This window comes from Drosophila sulfurigaster, chromosome 2L, assembly GCF_023558435.1.
Source record: "Drosophila sulfurigaster albostrigata strain 15112-1811.04 chromosome 2L, ASM2355843v2, whole genome shotgun sequence".
Taxonomy (NCBI): Eukaryota; Metazoa; Arthropoda; class Insecta; order Diptera; family Drosophilidae; genus Drosophila; species Drosophila sulfurigaster.
This window is the reverse complement of record NC_084881.1, coordinates 24,094,477-24,112,149: the sequence shown is the minus strand read 5'-3', so window position 1 is coordinate 24,112,149 and position 17,673 is coordinate 24,094,477. Positions and strand designations below refer to the sequence as shown.

The 17,673-nt window shown below is 39.8% G+C and overlaps 12 protein-coding genes and 1 pseudogene across 12 annotated transcripts; 6 read left to right on the top strand and 7 right to left on the bottom strand.

Annotated features, from left to right (window-relative positions):
* Nucleotides 1-375: 375 nt before the first annotated feature.
* On the bottom strand, nucleotides 376-1,199 carry LOC133840909 (histone H1-like). The gene has a single exon (XM_062273093.1). It carries the CDS (start codon nucleotides 1,152-1,154, stop codon nucleotides 378-380), a length of 777 nt encoding a protein of 258 aa, XP_062129077.1. The 5' UTR covers nucleotides 1,155-1,199; the 3' UTR covers nucleotides 376-377.
* A 1,837-nt stretch (nucleotides 1,200-3,036) lies between these two features.
* On the top strand, nucleotides 3,037-3,695 carry LOC133846453 (histone H4). Its single transcript, XM_062281485.1, has one exon. It carries the CDS (start codon nucleotides 3,074-3,076, stop codon nucleotides 3,383-3,385), a length of 312 nt encoding a protein of 103 aa, XP_062137469.1. The 5' UTR covers nucleotides 3,037-3,073; the 3' UTR covers nucleotides 3,386-3,695.
* Nucleotides 3,696-3,999: 304 nt separating this feature from the next.
* Nucleotides 4,000-4,436, bottom strand: LOC133846158 (histone H2A). Its single transcript, XM_062280990.1, has one exon. The coding sequence runs from the start codon at nucleotides 4,414-4,416 to the stop codon at nucleotides 4,042-4,044; it is 375 nt and encodes a 124-aa protein (XP_062136974.1). The 5' UTR covers nucleotides 4,417-4,436; the 3' UTR covers nucleotides 4,000-4,041.
* Nucleotides 4,437-4,635: 199 nt separating this feature from the next.
* On the top strand, nucleotides 4,636-5,092 carry LOC133846301 (histone H2B). The gene has a single exon (XM_062281237.1). The coding sequence runs from the start codon at nucleotides 4,671-4,673 to the stop codon at nucleotides 5,040-5,042; it is 372 nt and encodes a 123-aa protein (XP_062137221.1). The 5' UTR covers nucleotides 4,636-4,670; the 3' UTR covers nucleotides 5,043-5,092.
* A 423-nt stretch (nucleotides 5,093-5,515) lies between these two features.
* Nucleotides 5,516-6,370, bottom strand: LOC133846001 (histone H1-like). Its single transcript, XM_062280738.1, has one exon. It carries the CDS (start codon nucleotides 6,323-6,325, stop codon nucleotides 5,531-5,533), a length of 795 nt encoding a protein of 264 aa, XP_062136722.1. The 5' UTR covers nucleotides 6,326-6,370; the 3' UTR covers nucleotides 5,516-5,530.
* Nucleotides 6,371-8,204: 1,834 nt separating this feature from the next.
* LOC133846543 (histone H4) lies at nucleotides 8,205-8,636 on the top strand. Its single transcript, XM_062281559.1, has one exon. It carries the CDS (start codon nucleotides 8,242-8,244, stop codon nucleotides 8,551-8,553), a length of 312 nt encoding a protein of 103 aa, XP_062137543.1. The 5' UTR covers nucleotides 8,205-8,241; the 3' UTR covers nucleotides 8,554-8,636.
* A 528-nt stretch (nucleotides 8,637-9,164) lies between these two features.
* On the bottom strand, nucleotides 9,165-9,601 carry LOC133846239 (histone H2A). Its single transcript, XM_062281114.1, has one exon. The coding sequence runs from the start codon at nucleotides 9,579-9,581 to the stop codon at nucleotides 9,207-9,209; it is 375 nt and encodes a 124-aa protein (XP_062137098.1). The 5' UTR covers nucleotides 9,582-9,601; the 3' UTR covers nucleotides 9,165-9,206.
* Nucleotides 9,602-9,800: 199 nt separating this feature from the next.
* Nucleotides 9,801-10,257, top strand: LOC133846369 (histone H2B). Its single transcript, XM_062281364.1, has one exon. It carries the CDS (start codon nucleotides 9,836-9,838, stop codon nucleotides 10,205-10,207), a length of 372 nt encoding a protein of 123 aa, XP_062137348.1. The 5' UTR covers nucleotides 9,801-9,835; the 3' UTR covers nucleotides 10,208-10,257.
* A 456-nt stretch (nucleotides 10,258-10,713) lies between these two features.
* On the bottom strand, nucleotides 10,714-11,538 carry LOC133846082 (histone H1-like; annotated as a pseudogene).
* Nucleotides 11,539-13,372: 1,834 nt separating this feature from the next.
* Nucleotides 13,373-13,804, top strand: LOC133841059 (histone H4). Its single transcript, XM_062273359.1, has one exon. It carries the CDS (start codon nucleotides 13,410-13,412, stop codon nucleotides 13,719-13,721), a length of 312 nt encoding a protein of 103 aa, XP_062129343.1. The 5' UTR covers nucleotides 13,373-13,409; the 3' UTR covers nucleotides 13,722-13,804.
* A 500-nt stretch (nucleotides 13,805-14,304) lies between these two features.
* Nucleotides 14,305-14,770, bottom strand: LOC133840840 (histone H2A). The gene has a single exon (XM_062272992.1). It carries the CDS (start codon nucleotides 14,748-14,750, stop codon nucleotides 14,376-14,378), a length of 375 nt encoding a protein of 124 aa, XP_062128976.1. The 5' UTR covers nucleotides 14,751-14,770; the 3' UTR covers nucleotides 14,305-14,375.
* Nucleotides 14,771-14,969: 199 nt separating this feature from the next.
* On the top strand, nucleotides 14,970-15,426 carry LOC133840975 (histone H2B). Its single transcript, XM_062273242.1, has one exon. It carries the CDS (start codon nucleotides 15,005-15,007, stop codon nucleotides 15,374-15,376), a length of 372 nt encoding a protein of 123 aa, XP_062129226.1. The 5' UTR covers nucleotides 14,970-15,004; the 3' UTR covers nucleotides 15,377-15,426.
* Nucleotides 15,427-15,849: 423 nt separating this feature from the next.
* LOC133840708 (histone H1-like) lies at nucleotides 15,850-16,704 on the bottom strand. The gene has a single exon (XM_062272734.1). It carries the CDS (start codon nucleotides 16,657-16,659, stop codon nucleotides 15,865-15,867), a length of 795 nt encoding a protein of 264 aa, XP_062128718.1. The 5' UTR covers nucleotides 16,660-16,704; the 3' UTR covers nucleotides 15,850-15,864.
* Between the last annotated feature and the right edge of the window lie 969 nt (nucleotides 16,705-17,673).

Genomic DNA, 17,673 nt, shown 5'->3' with positions numbered 1-17,673 from the left:
ACCTAAAAAAACGGCGTTATACCAGCATTTACAAATTTTCAACCGAGACGGGACTGTACTTTTTTGGTTTAATGCGAACAGAGAACTTCATAAGTGTGGAGGCACTACAGAGGTATTGCGTGTTGTCGATAGGTTGAGTTTCTTATATTACTTTTGTTGCTTTATGGATTTAGCTACCTGGCTCATGCTTAAATTATGCTTTGTGTTAAAAATACGATTCTGTTATAGTCGTAAAAGTCATCTCGTAATGTTACATAACTTGAAAACTCATTTCTCTTTTGATATAAAATTAGTAGCCCTGAAAAGGGCTTTGTTAAATAACAAATTTCATAGTCTTGAAACTTGTGCACGACAATCTTCAATGTCCTAGTGCTCTCTTATTTCTTGGCTGCAGCTGCAGTTTTTGCCTTGGGTTTCTTAGCAGCCACTGCGGCTTTCTTTGGCGATGCTGCCGCTGCTGCCTTCTTTGGCTTCGGCTTGGCAGTTGCAGTCTTGGGCTTTGGTGCTTTTGGCTTTGCAGCACTCGACTTGGCCGCCGCCTTTGCTGTTGTGGGCTTGGCTTTTACTGTACCACTCTTCTTGGCCTCCTTAGCCTTTGCTTTCTCAGCCTTCTTCTTTTCAGCGGTCTTCTTGGTTGCTACAGCTTTGCTTGGTTTCTTCTCAGCGGACCCAGCTGCTTTCTTCGCCTTGGTGCCGGCAGTCTTCTTCTTAGCTGCTGCTGCTGATGCAGTGACCTTCTTCGGTTTCTTCTCTACTGAGGCAGCCTTGGCTTTTGGCTTCGGCTCCTTTTTGGCAGATGCAGACAATTTGAACGAACCAGATGCGCCCTTGCCTTTAGCTTGGATAAGTTTTCCACTGGCAACAGCGCTCTTCAGGTACTTCTTAATGAATGGTGCCAATTTCTGGGCGTCGCACTTGTATGTGGCACTGATGTACTTCTTGATTGCCATAAGCGACGAGCCACCACGCTCCTTTAGGTTCAGGATTGATGCGTCCACCATTTGCTGAGTTGGAGGATGTGATGGAGGAACTGCCGGCTTCTTCACTTTCGATGCAGATGCTGCTTTCTTGGCAGCCACCTTCTTCTCGGCTGCGGGTGTCGCTGGCGGGGCAGCCACAGGAGATGCGGATGTTGCAACTGCGGAGTCTGACATATTTCACTTCACTTTGTTTTGCTTTACTTTCACACTAAAATCAATTTTAACAGAATTTACAGTTGGTGGTTGAATTTGGTTGGTCACCCGATTTTGTGAGAATCGAGTAGAAAGGCGCAACGCGAATGTTTACAGCGGTGAACGTTTCCGCCAAACAAGTTTGCCATTAACCTATTCTTCATTTAATATTTACTATAGTTAATAGTTTGATATTTTAATAATTATGTATCGAAATATTTTCTTAAATATTCGAACAACCAAATAAAATTAATTGCATTCATCTTCAATTACTCACTGTGTTTAAAATTTCACCTTAAATTCAACTTTGTGTCTACACAAAAACAATTATCTTCTAAAAACTCAATTTATAAATATAAAAACAATAAAAATACAATATTTGAATCTGAAAACAAGTTCTTTAAACAATTATGTTGTTAAATGTATTATTTAATATAAATATAATTTATTGCTCATATTTTTAATTTTGGTTCAAACTTGACCATGTACAGTGAAAACCAAGCGACCTCATAGAGTTAGAAGCTATTGAAAATTGATATGAAAAATCTAAATAAATGTAAAAATGGAATTTTTAAATATATTACTTATTTAATATAATTTTCTTAACGATTTGTACAATATCTACAAAATTCTATCATTTAAATATGCATTTCATTCGTATAAAACCGTCTTTACCATTAGAGAGTACAAAGTAAGTACATTCATATGCACATAACATTCAACGTATGAAGAGTGTAATGCAAAAGAAATTTAATAAATATTTACGTCCTCGTATTATTATTCTTAATATTGTTAATTTAAATGTATTATTTTATTCATATACATTGATCTATAATAAGTTATTAAATTATTTTGTGAAATGTATCTTCTAGAGAAATTGTCACTGGTTTGAAGTGTATCTTTCTATGCAGTATTGTTTGGCAAATAAAACCACATTTCGACAGCATAACAGCGACGGCTATATTTTGTAACTAAATTTTATTTAATATAAAAATGTAGATACAATAGTATCTGAGATTCACTAAGCACGCCCTTATTTATTTTTTTTAATTTGTACATTATTTTAATATAATACTAAAGTAATTAAAGAAAAATGTAAATCTTCTTTCAATAAAATTGTGGTCCTGAAAAGGACCGATTGTTTGATAATTTGATGCTTGACAAGCACAACGCACAACGTTGTCACAATTTAAGCACGTTCGCCACGAATACGTCTGGCCAGCTGAATATCTTTCGGCATGATGGTGACACGCTTGGCATGGATAGCGCACAAGTTAGTATCTTCGAACAGGCCAACCAAGTAGGCTTCACTAGCTTCCTGCAGTGCCATCACAGCAGAGCTCTGGAAACGCAGATCGGTCTTGAAATCCTGAGCAATTTCACGCACCAAGCGCTGGAAAGGCAGCTTGCGGATCAGCAACTCTGTGCTCTTCTGGTAACGACGGATCTCACGCAGGGCAACAGTTCCGGGGCGATAACGATGAGGCTTCTTCACACCGCCGGTGGCTGGCGCACTCTTACGAGCGGCCTTAGTTGCCAGCTGCTTACGAGGCGCCTTGCCTCCGGTCGATTTACGAGCAGTCTGCTTAGTACGAGCCATTTTATTTCACAATTTTACTTCACACAGCAAATGTTAAAACACAATAATCGAACGAAGCGATTCGGCTCTCGTATTTATAGTAAAACTGGTGGTGGGTTGCCGAGCGAGAACGAGAACGAGCGATCGGGCTGTTGCCATGCCAGCGTGCTAGCGTGCCAGCGTGCGAGCAGCACGTAGATACATATTGCTGACTCTTTCTGGTTTTCGTATCTTTGAGTATAAATAGAGGCGTTTGAGTTGGACCGAACAACAGTATCTTTCTGACTTCGGTGAGTGTTAAGTAAAATATTAAAAGTGAAAAATGACTGGTCGTGGTAAAGGTGGCAAGGGCTTGGGAAAAGGTGGCGCAAAGCGTCATCGCAAAGTGTTGCGTGATAACATCCAGGGTATCACGAAGCCAGCTATCCGTCGTCTAGCTCGTCGTGGCGGTGTGAAGCGTATCTCTGGTCTTATTTATGAAGAAACTCGTGGTGTGCTGAAGGTTTTCTTGGAAAACGTTATCCGTGATGCAGTCACATACACCGAACACGCCAAGAGGAAGACAGTCACAGCCATGGATGTTGTGTACGCTCTGAAGAGGCAAGGCCGCACTCTGTACGGTTTCGGCGGCTAAGAAAATTTGTATCTACTACAAAATACAAACTTAAAACCCACATCAATCGGTCCTTTTCAGGACCACCAAAAAATTAACCAAAAGAGAAGAAAATCAATATGTATTTATTGTTAAAAATAAAGAACGAAAGACTATATTTTGATTAACGTTAGAGAATAACTCCCTTAAATTCATCCAGATTGCCCCTGTTATTCTGTAGAATTTAATTCTAAGATACAAATAAATAAATTTGTTCATTTGTGAGATGTTAATATTTAAAAAAAAACGGCTGAAATAAGAATATAATTTACTGATGCAGCGTGTTGTAAAATACTTTTGACACGACTGTACCTCGAGTACACTGCAGATACTTTGTCCATGTGAAGATCAAAATATTGAAATACTTTTTGACACAACTGTACCTCTTGCACAGAGCAGATACTTTGCTCATGTAAAGATCGAAATTTGAAAATCATTTTGACGCAACTGTACCTCGTGTGCCACGCATATACTTTGCTCAAGTGAAGTACTCAATATTTAATTTCTGAATGAATGAATAAAAATACAATTATTTTTGTATATTAGAAAAATTATTCTCTTTAGTAAATTTGTGGTCGTCCTGAAAAGGACGTTTTGGGTTTTGTTGATTTGTGTTATATGCGAGTTTGAATTTGAATTTAAGCCTTCTTTTCGGTCTTCTTGGGCAAGAGAACAGCCTGAATATTAGGCAAAACACCGCCCTGGGCAATGGTGACACCCGAAAGCAGTTTGTTCAACTCCTCATCGTTGCGGATGGCCAATTGCAGATGACGAGGGATAATCCTAGTCTTCTTGTTGTCACGGGCTGCGTTACCAGCCAACTCCAAAACTTCAGCGGCCAAGTACTCCATCACAGCAGCCAAGTACACAGGAGCACCAGCACCAACACGCTCGGCATAGTTGCCCTTGCGAAGCAGACGGTGAATACGGCCAACGGGGAACTGAAGACCAGCGCGGTTGGAACGAGACTTTGCCTTTCCCTTAACTTTGCCACCTTTACCACGACCAGACATTTTATTATTATTTGTTATTTCACTGTTTCACACACAAAACTCGAATATTGTTGCCACATGCAACCATTGCCAGCTATTTATACTTTTTCCAGCTACCTACTCGTTCCGTTAAGGGATGACAGCTGCTGCTGAAAACCGGTCGCGTTGAGAGCTCGTCTAACGGAAAGCGTTGCTACAATAAAAGTATAAATTGGACGTGTTTTGGATCTCTAGCAAAATATCAGTGAAGTGAATTTTTAAAGTGAATTTGAAAAATGCCGCCCAAGACTAGTGGAAAGGCAGCCAAGAAGGCTGGCAAAGCGCAGAAGAATATCACCAAGAACGACAAGAAGAAGAAGCGCAAGAGGAAGGAAAGCTATGCCATCTACATCTACAAAGTGCTGAAGCAGGTCCATCCTGACACCGGTATCTCATCGAAGGCAATGAGCATCATGAACAGCTTTGTGAACGACATTTTCGAGCGCATTGCTGCCGAGGCCTCCCGTTTGGCTCACTACAACAAGCGGTCGACTATCACCAGTCGGGAAATCCAAACCGCTGTCCGTCTCTTGCTGCCCGGAGAATTGGCCAAGCACGCTGTCAGTGAGGGAACCAAGGCTGTCACCAAGTACACGAGCTCGAAGTAATTCGATTTCTTTGCACAACCTACACACCTAAAGTAAAAGGCCCTTTTCAGGGCCACAAATTACCTATCCAAAGAGCTGAAATTTAAATATAAAAAATATTAATATTAATAATAGTGAATAATGAAGGTATACCTAAAAATACGGCGTTATACCAGCATTTACAAATTTTCAACCGAGACGGGACTGTACTTTTTTGGTTTAATGCGAACAGAGAACTTCATAAATGAGGAAGCACTACAGAGGTATTGCGTGTTGTCGAAAGGTTGAGTTTCTTATATTACTTTTGTTGCTTTATGGATTTAGCTACCTGGCTCATGTTTAAATTATGCTTTGTGTTAAAAATACGATTCTGTTATAGTCGTAAAAGTCATCTCGTAATGTTACATAACTTGAAAACTCATTTCTCTTTTGATATAAAATTAGTAGCCCTGAAAAGGGCTTTGTTAAATAACAAATTTCATAGTCTTGAAACTTGTGCACGACAATCTTCAATGTCCTAGTGCTCTCTTATTTCTTGGCTGCAGCTGCAGTTTTGCCTTGGGTTTCTTAGCAGCCACTGCGGCTTTCTTTGGCGATGCTGCCGCTGCTGCCTTCTTTGGCTTCGGCTTGGCAGTTGCAGTCTTGGGCTTTGGTGCTTTTGGCTTTGCAGCACTCGACTTGGCCGCCGCCTTTGCTGTTGTGGGCTTGGCTTTTACTGTACCACTCTTCTTGGCCTCCTTAGCCTTTGCTTTCTCAGCCTTCTTCTTTTCAGCGGTCTTCTTGGTTGCTACAGCTTTGCTTGGTTTCTTCTCAGCGGACCCAGCTGCTTTCTTCGCCTTGGTGCCGGCAGTCTTCTTCTTAGCTGCTGCTGCTGATGCAGTGACCTTCTTCGGTTTCTTCTCTACTGAGGCAGCCTTGGCTTTTGGCTTCGGCTCCTTTTTGGCAGATGCAGACAATTTGAACGAACCAGATGCGCCCTTGCCTTTAGCTTGGATAAGTTTTCCACTGGCAACAGCGCTCTTCAGGTACTTCTTAATGAATGGTGCCAATTTCTGGGCGTCGCACTTGTATGTGGCACTGATGTACTTCTTGATTGCCATAAGCGACGAGCCACCACGCTCCTTTAGGTTCAGGATTGATGCGTCCACCATTTGCTGAGTTGGAGGATGTGATGGAGGAACTGCCGGCTTCTTCACTTTCGATGCAGATGCTGCTTTCTTGGCAGCCACCTTCTTCTCGGCTGCGGGTGTCGCTGGCGGGGCAGCCACAGGAGATGCGGATGTTGCAACTGCGGAGTCTGACATATTTCACTTCACTTTGTTTTGCTTTACTTTCACACTAAAATCAATTTTAACAGAATTTACAGTTGGTGGATGAATTTGGTTGGTCACCCGATTTTGTGAGAATCGAGTAGAAAGGCGCAACGCGAATGTTTACAGCGGTGAACGTTTCCGTCAAACAAGTTTGCCATTAACCTATTCTTCATTTAATATTTACTATAGTTAATAGTTTGATATTTCAAAAGTTATGTATCGAAATATTTGCTTAAATATTCGAACAACCAAATAAAATTAATTGCATTCATCTACAATTACTCACTGTGTTTAAAATTTCACCTTAAATTCAACTTTGTGTCTACACAAAAACAATTATCATCTAAAAACTCAATTTATAAATATAAAAACAATAAAAATACAATATTTGAATCTGAAAACAAGTTCTTTAAACAATTATGTTGTTAAATGTATTATTTAATATAAATATAATATATTGCTCATATTTTTAATTTTAGTTCAAACTTGACCATGTACAGTGAAAACCAAGCGACCTCATAGAGTTAGAAGCTATTGAAAATTGATATGGAAAAATCTAAATAAATGTAAAAAATGGAATTTTTAAATATATTACTTATTTAATATAATTTTCTTAACGATTTGTACAATCAATATCTACAAAATTCTATCATTTAAATATGCATTTCATTCGTATAAAACCGTCTTTACCATTAGAGAGTACAAAGTAAGTACATTCATATGTACATAACATTCAACGTGTGAAGAGTGTATTGCAAAAGAAATTTAATAAATATTTACGTCCTCGTATTAATATTCTTAATATTGTTAATTTAAATGTATTTTTTATTCATGTACATTGATCTATAATAAGTTATTAAATTATTTTGTGAAATGTATTTTCTAGAGAAATTGTCACTGGTTTGAAGTGTATCTTTCTATGCAGTATTGTTTGGCAAATAAAACCACATTTCGACAGCATAACAGCGACGGCTATATTTTTTAACTAAATTTTATTTAATATAAATGTAGATACAATAGTATCTGAGATTCACTAAGCACGCCCTTATTTATTTTTAATTTGTACATTTTAATATAATACTAAACTAATTAAAGAAAAATGTAAATCTTCTTTCAATAAAATTGTGGTCCTGAAAAGGACCGATTGTTTGATAATTTGATGCTTGACAAGCACAACGCACAACGTTGTCACAATTTAAGCACGTTCGCCACGAATACGTCTGGCCAGCTGAATATCTTTCGGCATGATGGTGACACGCTTGGCATGGATAGCGCACAAGTTAGTATCTTCGAACAGGCCAACCAAGTAGGCTTCACTAGCTTCCTGCAGTGCCATCACAGCAGAGCTCTGGAAACGCAGATCGGTCTTGAAATCCTGAGCAATTTCACGCACCAAGCGCTGGAAAGGCAGCTTGCGGATCAGCAACTCTGTGCTCTTCTGGTAACGACGGATCTCACGCAGGGCAACAGTTCCGGGGCGATAACGATGAGGCTTCTTCACACCGCCGGTGGCTGGCGCACTCTTACGAGCGGCCTTAGTTGCCAGCTGCTTACGAGGCGCCTTGCCTCCGGTCGATTTACGAGCAGTCTGCTTAGTACGAGCCATTTTATTTCACAATTTTACTTCACACAGCAAATGTTAAAACACAATAATCGAACGAAGCGATTCGGCTCTCGTATTTATAGTAAAACTGGTGGTGGGTTGCCGAGCGAGAACGAGAACGAGCGATCGGGCTGTTGCCATGCCAGCGTGCTAGCGTGCCAGCGTGCGAGCAGCACGTAGATACATATTGCTGACTCTTTCTGGTTTTCGTATCTTTGAGTATAAATAGAGGCGTTTGAGTTGGACCGAACAACAGTATCTTTCTGACTTCGGTGAGTGTTAAGTAAAATATTAAAAGTGAAAAATGACTGGTCGTGGTAAAGGTGGCAAGGGCTTGGGAAAAGGTGGCGCAAAGCGTCATCGCAAAGTGTTGCGTGATAACATCCAGGGTATCACGAAGCCAGCTATCCGTCGTCTAGCTCGTCGTGGCGGTGTGAAGCGTATCTCTGGTCTTATTTATGAAGAAACTCGTGGTGTGCTGAAGGTTTTCTTGGAAAACGTTATCCGTGATGCAGTCACATACACCGAACACGCCAAGAGGAAGACAGTCACAGCCATGGATGTTGTGTACGCTCTGAAGAGGCAAGGCCGCACTCTGTACGGTTTCGGCGGCTAAGAAAATTTGTATCTACTACAAAATACAAACTTAAAACCCACATCAATCGGTCCTTTTCAGGACCACCAAAAAATTAACCAAAAGAGAAGAAAATCAATATGTATTTATTGTTAAAAATAAAGAACGAAAGACTATATTTTGATTAACGTTAGAGAATAACTCCCTTAAATTCATCCAGATTGCCCCTGTTATTCTGTAGAATTTAATTCTAAGATACAAATAAATAAATTTGTTCATTTGTGAGATGTTAATATTTAAAAAACGGCTGAAATAAGAATATAATTTACTGATGCAGCGTGTTGTAAAATACTTTTGACACGACTGTACCTCGAGTACACTGCAGATACTTTGTCCATGTGAAGATCAAAATATTGAAATACTTTTTGACACAACTGTACCTCTTGCACAGAGCAGATACTTTGCTCATGTAAAGATCGAAATTTGAAAATCATTTTGACGCAACTGTACCTCGTGTGCCACGCATATACTTTGCTCAAGTGAAGTACTCAATATTTAATTTCTGAATGAATGAATAAAAATACAATTATTTTTGTATATTAGAAAAATTATTCTCTTTAGTAAATTTGTGGTCGTCCTGAAAAGGACGTTTTGGGTTTTGTTGATTTGTGTTATATGCGAGTTTGAATTTGAATTTAAGCCTTCTTTTCGGTCTTCTTGGGCAAGAGAACAGCCTGAATATTAGGCAAAACACCGCCCTGGGCAATGGTGACACCCGAAAGCAGTTTGTTCAACTCCTCATCGTTGCGGATGGCCAATTGCAGATGACGAGGGATAATCCTAGTCTTCTTGTTGTCACGGGCTGCGTTACCAGCCAACTCCAAAACTTCAGCGGCCAAGTACTCCATCACAGCAGCCAAGTACACAGGAGCACCAGCACCAACACGCTCGGCATAGTTGCCCTTGCGAAGCAGACGGTGAATACGGCCAACGGGGAACTGAAGACCAGCGCGGTTGGAACGAGACTTTGCCTTTCCCTTAACTTTGCCACCTTTACCACGACCAGACATTTTATTATTATTTGTTATTTCACTGTTTCACACACAAAACTCGAATATTGTTGCCACATGCAACCATTGCCAGCTATTTATACTTTTTCCAGCTACCTACTCGTTCCGTTAAGGGATGACAGCTGCTGCTGAAAACCGGTCGCGTTGAGAGCTCGTCTAACGGAAAGCGTTGCTACAATAAAAGTATAAATTGGACGTGTTTTGGATCTCTAGCAAAATATCAGTGAAGTGAATTTTTAAAGTGAATTTGAAAAATGCCGCCCAAGACTAGTGGAAAGGCAGCCAAGAAGGCTGGCAAAGCGCAGAAGAATATCACCAAGAACGACAAGAAGAAGAAGCGCAAGAGGAAGGAAAGCTATGCCATCTACATCTACAAAGTGCTGAAGCAGGTCCATCCTGACACCGGTATCTCATCGAAGGCAATGAGCATCATGAACAGCTTTGTGAACGACATTTTCGAGCGCATTGCTGCCGAGGCCTCCCGTTTGGCTCACTACAACAAGCGGTCGACTATCACCAGTCGGGAAATCCAAACCGCTGTCCGTCTCTTGCTGCCCGGAGAATTGGCCAAGCACGCTGTCAGTGAGGGAACCAAGGCTGTCACCAAGTACACGAGCTCGAAGTAATTCGATTTCTTTGCACAACCTACACACCTAAAGTAAAAGGCCCTTTTCAGGGCCACAAATTACCTATCCAAAGAGCTGAAATTTAAATATAAAAAATATTAATATTAATAATAGTGAATAATGAAGGTATACCTAAAAATACGGCGTTATACCAGCATTTACAAATTTTCAACCGAGACGGGACTGTACTTTTTTTGGTTTAATGCGAACAGAGAACTTCATAAATGAGGAAGCACTACAGAGGTATTGCGTGTTGTCGAAAGGTTGAGTTTCTTATATTACTTTTGTTGCTTTATGGATTTAGCTACCTGGCTCATGTTTAAATTATGCTTTGTGTTAAAAATACGATTCTGTTATAGTCGTAAAAGTCATCTCGTAATGTTACATAACTTGAAAACTCATTTCTCTTTTGATATAAAATTAGTAGCCCTGAAAAGGGCTTTGTTAAATAACAAATTTCATAGTCTTGAAACTTGTGCACGACAATCTTCAATGTCCTAGTGCTCTCTTATTTCTTGGCTGCAGCTGCAGTTTTTGCCTTGGGTTTCTTAGCAGCCACTGCGGCTTTCTTTGGCGATGCTGCCGCTGCTGCCTTCTTTGGCTTCGGCTTGGCAGTTGCAGTCTTGGGCTTTGGTGCTTTTGGCTTTGCAGCACTCGACTTGGCCGCCGCCTTTGCTGTTGTGGGCTTGGCTTTTACTGTACCACTCTTCTTGGCCTCCTTAGCCTTTGCTTTCTCAGCCTTCTTCTTTTCAGCGGTCTTCTTGGTTGCTACAGCTTTGCTTGGTTTCTTCTCAGCGGACCCAGCTGCTTTCTTCGCCTTGGTGCCGGCAGTCTTCTTCTTAGCTGCTGCTGCTGATGCAGTGACCTTCTTCGGTTTCTTCTCTACTGAGGCAGCCTTGGCTTTTGGCTTCGGCTCCTTTTTTGGCAGATGCAGACAATTTGAACGAACCAGATGCGCCCTTGCCTTTAGCTTGGATAAGTTTTCCACTGGCAACAGCGCTCTTCAGGTACTTCTTAATGAATGGTGCCAATTTCTGGGCGTCGCACTTGTATGTGGCACTGATGTACTTCTTGATTGCCATAAGCGACGAGCCACCACGCTCCTTTAGGTTCAGGATTGATGCGTCCACCATTTGCTGAGTTGGAGGATGTGATGGAGGAACTGCCGGCTTCTTCACTTTCGATGCAGATGCTGCTTTCTTGGCAGCCACCTTCTTCTCGGCTGCGGGTGTCGCTGGCGGGGCAGCCACAGGAGATGCGGATGTTGCAACTGCGGAGTCTGACATATTTCACTTCACTTTGTTTTGCTTTACTTTCACACTAAAATCAATTTTAACAGAATTTACAGTTGGTGGATGAATTTGGTTGGTCACCCGATTTTGTGAGAATCGAGTAGAAAGGCGCAACGCGAATGTTTACAGCGGTGAACGTTTCCGTCAAACAAGTTTGCCATTAACCTATTCTTCATTTAATATTTACTATAGTTAATAGTTTGATATTTCAAAAGTTATGTATCGAAATATTTGCTTAAATATTCGAACAACCAAATAAAATTAATTGCATTCATCTACAATTACTCACTGTGTTTAAAATTTCACCTTAAATTCAACTTTGTGTCTACACAAAAACAATTATCATCTAAAAACTCAATTTATAAATATAAAAACAATAAAAATACAATATTTGAATCTGAAAACAAGTTCTTTAAACAATTATGTTGTTAAATGTATTATTTAATATAAATATAATATATTGCTCATATTTTTAATTTTAGTTCAAACTTGACCATGTACAGTGAAAACCAAGCGACCTCATAGAGTTAGAAGCTATTGAAAATTGATATGGAAAAATCTAAATAAATGTAAAAAATGGAATTTTTAAATATATTACTTATTTAATATAATTTTCTTAACGATTTGTACAATCAATATCTACAAAATTCTATCATTTAAATATGCATTTCATTCGTATATAACCGTCTTTACCATTAGAGAGTACAAAGTAAGTACATTCATATGTACATAACATTCAACGTGTGAAGAGTGTATTGCAAAAGAAATTTAATAAATATTTACGTCCTCGTATTAATATTCTTAATATTGTTAATTTAAATGTATTTTTTATTCATGTACATTGATCTATAATAAGTTATTAAATTATTTTGTGAAATGTATTTTCTAGAGAAATTGTCACTGGTTTGAAGTGTATCTTTCTATGCAGTATTGTTTGGCAAATAAAACCACATTTCGACAGCATAACAGCGACGGCTATATTTTTTAACTAAATTTTATTTAATATAAATGTAGATACAATAGTATCTGAGATTCACTAAGCACGCCCTTATTTATTTTTAATTTGTACATTTTAATATAATACTAAACTAATTAAAGAAAAATGTAAATCTTCTTTCAATAAAATTGTGGTCCTGAAAAGGACCGATTGTTTGATAATTTGATGCTTGACAAGCACAACGCACAACGTTGTCACAATTTAAGCACGTTCGCCACGAATACGTCTGGCCAGCTGAATATCTTTCGGCATGATGGTGACACGCTTGGCATGGATAGCGCACAAGTTAGTATCTTCGAACAGGCCAACCAAGTAGGCTTCACTAGCTTCCTGCAGTGCCATCACAGCAGAGCTCTGGAAACGCAGATCGGTCTTGAAATCCTGAGCAATTTCACGCACCAAGCGCTGGAAAGGCAGCTTGCGGATCAGCAACTCTGTGCTCTTCTGGTAACGACGGATCTCACGCAGGGCAACAGTTCCGGGGCGATAACGATGAGGCTTCTTCACACCGCCGGTGGCTGGCGCACTCTTACGAGCGGCCTTAGTTGCCAGCTGCTTACGAGGCGCCTTGCCTCCGGTCGATTTACGAGCAGTCTGCTTAGTACGAGCCATTTTATTTCACAATTTTACTTCACACAGCAAATGTTAAAACACAATAATCGAACGAAGCGATTCGGCTCTCGTATTTATAGTAAAACTGGTGGTGGGTTGCCGAGCGAGAACGAGAACGAGCGATCGGGCTGTTGCCATGCCAGCGTGCTAGCGTGCCAGCGTGCGAGCAGCACGTAGATACATATTGCTGACTCTTTCTGGTTTTCGTATCTTTGAGTATAAATAGAGGCGTTTGAGTTGGACCGAACAACAGTATCTTTCTGACTTCGGTGAGTGTTAAGTAAAATATTAAAAGTGAAAAATGACTGGTCGTGGTAAAGGTGGCAAGGGCTTGGGAAAAGGTGGCGCAAAGCGTCATCGCAAAGTGTTGCGTGATAACATCCAGGGTATCACGAAGCCAGCTATCCGTCGTCTAGCTCGTCGTGGCGGTGTGAAGCGTATCTCTGGTCTTATTTATGAAGAAACTCGTGGTGTGCTGAAGGTTTTCTTGGAAAACGTTATCCGTGATGCAGTCACATACACCGAACACGCCAAGAGGAAGACAGTCACAGCCATGGATGTTGTGTACGCTCTGAAGAGGCAAGGCCGCACTCTGTACGGTTTCGGCGGCTAAGAAAATTTGTATCTACTACAAAATACAAACTTAAAACCCACATCAATCGGTCCTTTTCAGGACCACCAAAAAATTAACCAAAAGAGAAGAAAATCAATATGTATTTATTGTTAAAAATAAAGAACGAAAGACTATATTTTGATTAACGTTAGAGAATAACTCCCTTAAATTCATCCAGATTGCCCCTGTTATTCTGTAGAATTTAATTCTAAGATACAAATAAATAAATTTGTTCATTTGTGAGATGTTAATATTTAAAAAACGGCTGAAATAAGAATATAATTTACTGATGCAGCGTGTTGTAAAATACTTTTGACACGACTGTACCTCGAGTACACTGCAGATACTTTGTCCATGTGAAGATCAAAATATTGAAATACTTTTTGACACAACTGTACCTCTTGCACAGAGCAGATACTTTGCTCATGTAAAGATCGAAATTTGAAAATCATTTTGACGCAACTGTACCTCGTGTGCCACGCATATACTTTGCTCAAGTGAAGTACTCAATATTTAATTTCTGAATGAATGAATAAAAATACAATTATTTTTGTATATTAGAAAAATTATTCTCTTTAGTAAATTTGTGGTCGTCCTGAAAAGGACGTTTTGGGTTTTGGTTGATTTGTGTTATATGCGAGTTTGAATTTGAATTTAAGCCTTCTTTTCGGTCTTCTTGGGCAAGAGAACAGCCTGAATATTAGGCAAAACACCGCCCTGGGCAATGGTGACACCCGAAAGCAGTTTGTTCAACTCCTCATCGTTGCGGATGGCCAATTGCAGATGACGAGGGATAATCCTAGTCTTCTTGTTGTCACGGGCTGCGTTACCAGCCAACTCCAAAACTTCAGCGGCCAAGTACTCCATCACAGCAGCCAAGTACACAGGAGCACCAGCACCAACACGCTCGGCATAGTTGCCCTTGCGAAGCAGACGGTGAATACGGCCAACGGGGAACTGAAGACCAGCGCGGTTGGAACGAGACTTTGCCTTTCCCTTAACTTTGCCACCTTTACCACGACCAGACATTTTATTATTATTTGTTATTTCACTGTTTCACACACAAAACTCGAATATTGTTGCCACATGCAACCATTGCCAGCTATTTATACTTTTTCCAGCTACCTACTCGTTCCGTTAAGGGATGACAGCTGCTGCTGAAAACCGGTCGCGTTGAGAGCTCGTCTAACGGAAAGCGTTGCTACAATAAAAGTATAAATTGGACGTGTTTTGGATCTCTAGCAAAATATCAGTGAAGTGAATTTTTAAAGTGAATTTGAAAAATGCCGCCCAAGACTAGTGGAAAGGCAGCCAAGAAGGCTGGCAAAGCGCAGAAGAATATCACCAAGAACGACAAGAAGAAGAAGCGCAAGAGGAAGGAAAGCTATGCCATCTACATCTACAAAGTGCTGAAGCAGGTCCATCCTGACACCGGTATCTCATCGAAGGCAATGAGCATCATGAACAGCTTTGTGAACGACATTTTCGAGCGCATTGCTGCCGAGGCCTCCCGTTTGGCTCACTACAACAAGCGGTCGACTATCACCAGTCGGGAAATCCAAACCGCTGTCCGTCTCTTGCTGCCCGGAGAATTGGCCAAGCACGCTGTCAGTGAGGGAACCAAGGCTGTCACCAAGTACACGAGCTCGAAGTAATTCGATTTCTTTGCACAACCTACACACCTAAAGTAAAAGGCCCTTTTCAGGGCCACAAATTACCTATCCAAAGAGCTGAAATTTAAATATAAAAAATATTAATATAAATAATAGTGAATAATGAAGGTATACCTAAAAAAACGGCGTTATACCAGCATTTACAAATTTTCAACCGAGACGGGACTGTACTTTTTTGGTTTAATGCGAACAGAGAACTTCATAAATGAGGAAGCACTACAGAGGTATTGCGTGTTGTCGAAAGGTTGAGTTTCTTATATTACTTTTGTTGCTTTATGGATTTAGCTACCTGGCTCATGTTTAAATTATGCTTTGTGTTAAAAATACGATTCTGTTATAGTCGTAAAAGTCATCTCGTAATGTTACATAACTTGAAAACTCATTTCTCTTTTGATATAAAATTAGTAGCCCTGAAAAGGGCTTTGTTAAATAACAAATTTCATAGTCTTGAAACTTGTGCACGACAATCTTCAATGTCCTAGTGCTCTCTTATTTCTTGGCTGCAGCTGCAGTTTTGCCTTGGGTTTCTTAGCAGCCACTGCGGCTTTCTTTGGCGATGCTGCCGCTGCTGCCTTCTTTGGCTTCGGCTTGGCAGTTGCAGTCTTGGGCTTTGGTGCTTTTGGCTTTGCAGCACTCGACTTGGCCGCCGCCTTTGCTGTTGTGGGCTTGGCTTTTACTGTACCACTCTTCTTGGCCTCCTTAGCCTTTGCTTTCTCAGCCTTCTTCTTTTCAGCGGTCTTCTTGGTTGCTACAGCTTTGCTTGGTTTCTTCTCAGCGGACCCAGCTGCTTTCTTCGCCTTGGTGCCGGCAGTCTTCTTCTTAGCTGCTGCTGCTGATGCAGTGACCTTCTTCGGTTTCTTCTCTACTGAGGCAGCCTTGGCTTTTGGCTTCGGCTCCTTTTTGGCAGATGCAGACAATTTGAACGAACCAGATGCGCCCTTGCCTTTAGCTTGGATAAGTTTTCCACTGGCAACAGCGCTCTTCAGGTACTTCTTAATGAATGGTGCCAATTTCTGGGCGTCGCACTTGTATGTGGCACTGATGTACTTCTTGATTGCCATAAGCGACGAGCCACCACGCTCCTTTAGGTTCAGGATTGATGCGTCCACCATTTGCTGAGTTGGAGGATGTGATGGAGGAACTGCCGGCTTCTTCACTTTCGATGCAGATGCTGCTTTCTTGGCAGCCACCTTCTTCTCGGCTGCGGGTGTCGCTGGCGGGGCAGCCACAGGAGATGCGGATGTTGCAACTGCGGAGTCTGACATATTTCACTTCACTTTGTTTTGCTTTACTTTCACACTAAAATCAATTTTAACAGAATTTACAGTTGGTGGATGAATTTGGTTGGTCACCCGATTTTGTGAGAATCGAGTAGAAAGGCGCAACGCGAATGTTTACAGCGGTGAACGTTTCCGTCAAACAAGTTTGCCATTAACCTATTCTTCATTTAATATTTACTATAGTTAATAGTTTGATATTTCAAAAGTTATGTATCGAAATATTTGCTTAAATATTCGAACAACCAAATAAAATTAATTGCATTCATCTACAATTACTCACTGTGTTTAAAATTTCACCTTAAATTCAACTTTGTGTCTACACAAAAACAATTATCATCTAAAAACTCAATTTATAAATATAAAAACAATAAAAATACAATATTTGAATCTGAAAACAAGTTCTTTAAACAATTATGTTGTTAAATGTATTATTTAATATAAATATAATATATTGCTCATATTTTTAATTTTAGTTCAAACTTGACCATGTACAGTGAAAACCAAGCGACCTCATAGAGTTAGAAGCTATTGAAAATTGATATGGAAAAATCTAAATAAATGTAAAAAATGGAATTTTTAAATATATTACTTATTTAATATAATTTTCTTAACGATTTGTACAATCAATATCTACAAAATTCTATCATTTAAATATGCATTTCATTCGTATATAACCATCTTTACCATTAGAGAGTACAAAGTAAGTACATTCATATGTACATAACATTCAACGTGTGAAGAGTGTATTGCAAAAGAAATTTAATAAATATTTACGTCCTCGTATTAATATTCTTAATATTGTTAATTTAAATGTATTTTTTTATTCATGTACATTGATCTATAATAAGTTATTAAATTATTTTGTGAAATGTATTTCTAGAGAAATTGTCACTGGTTTGAAGTGTATCTTTCTATGCAGTATTGTTTGGCAAATAAAACCACATTTCGACAGCATAACAGCGACGGCTATATTTTTTAACTAAATTTTATTTAATATAA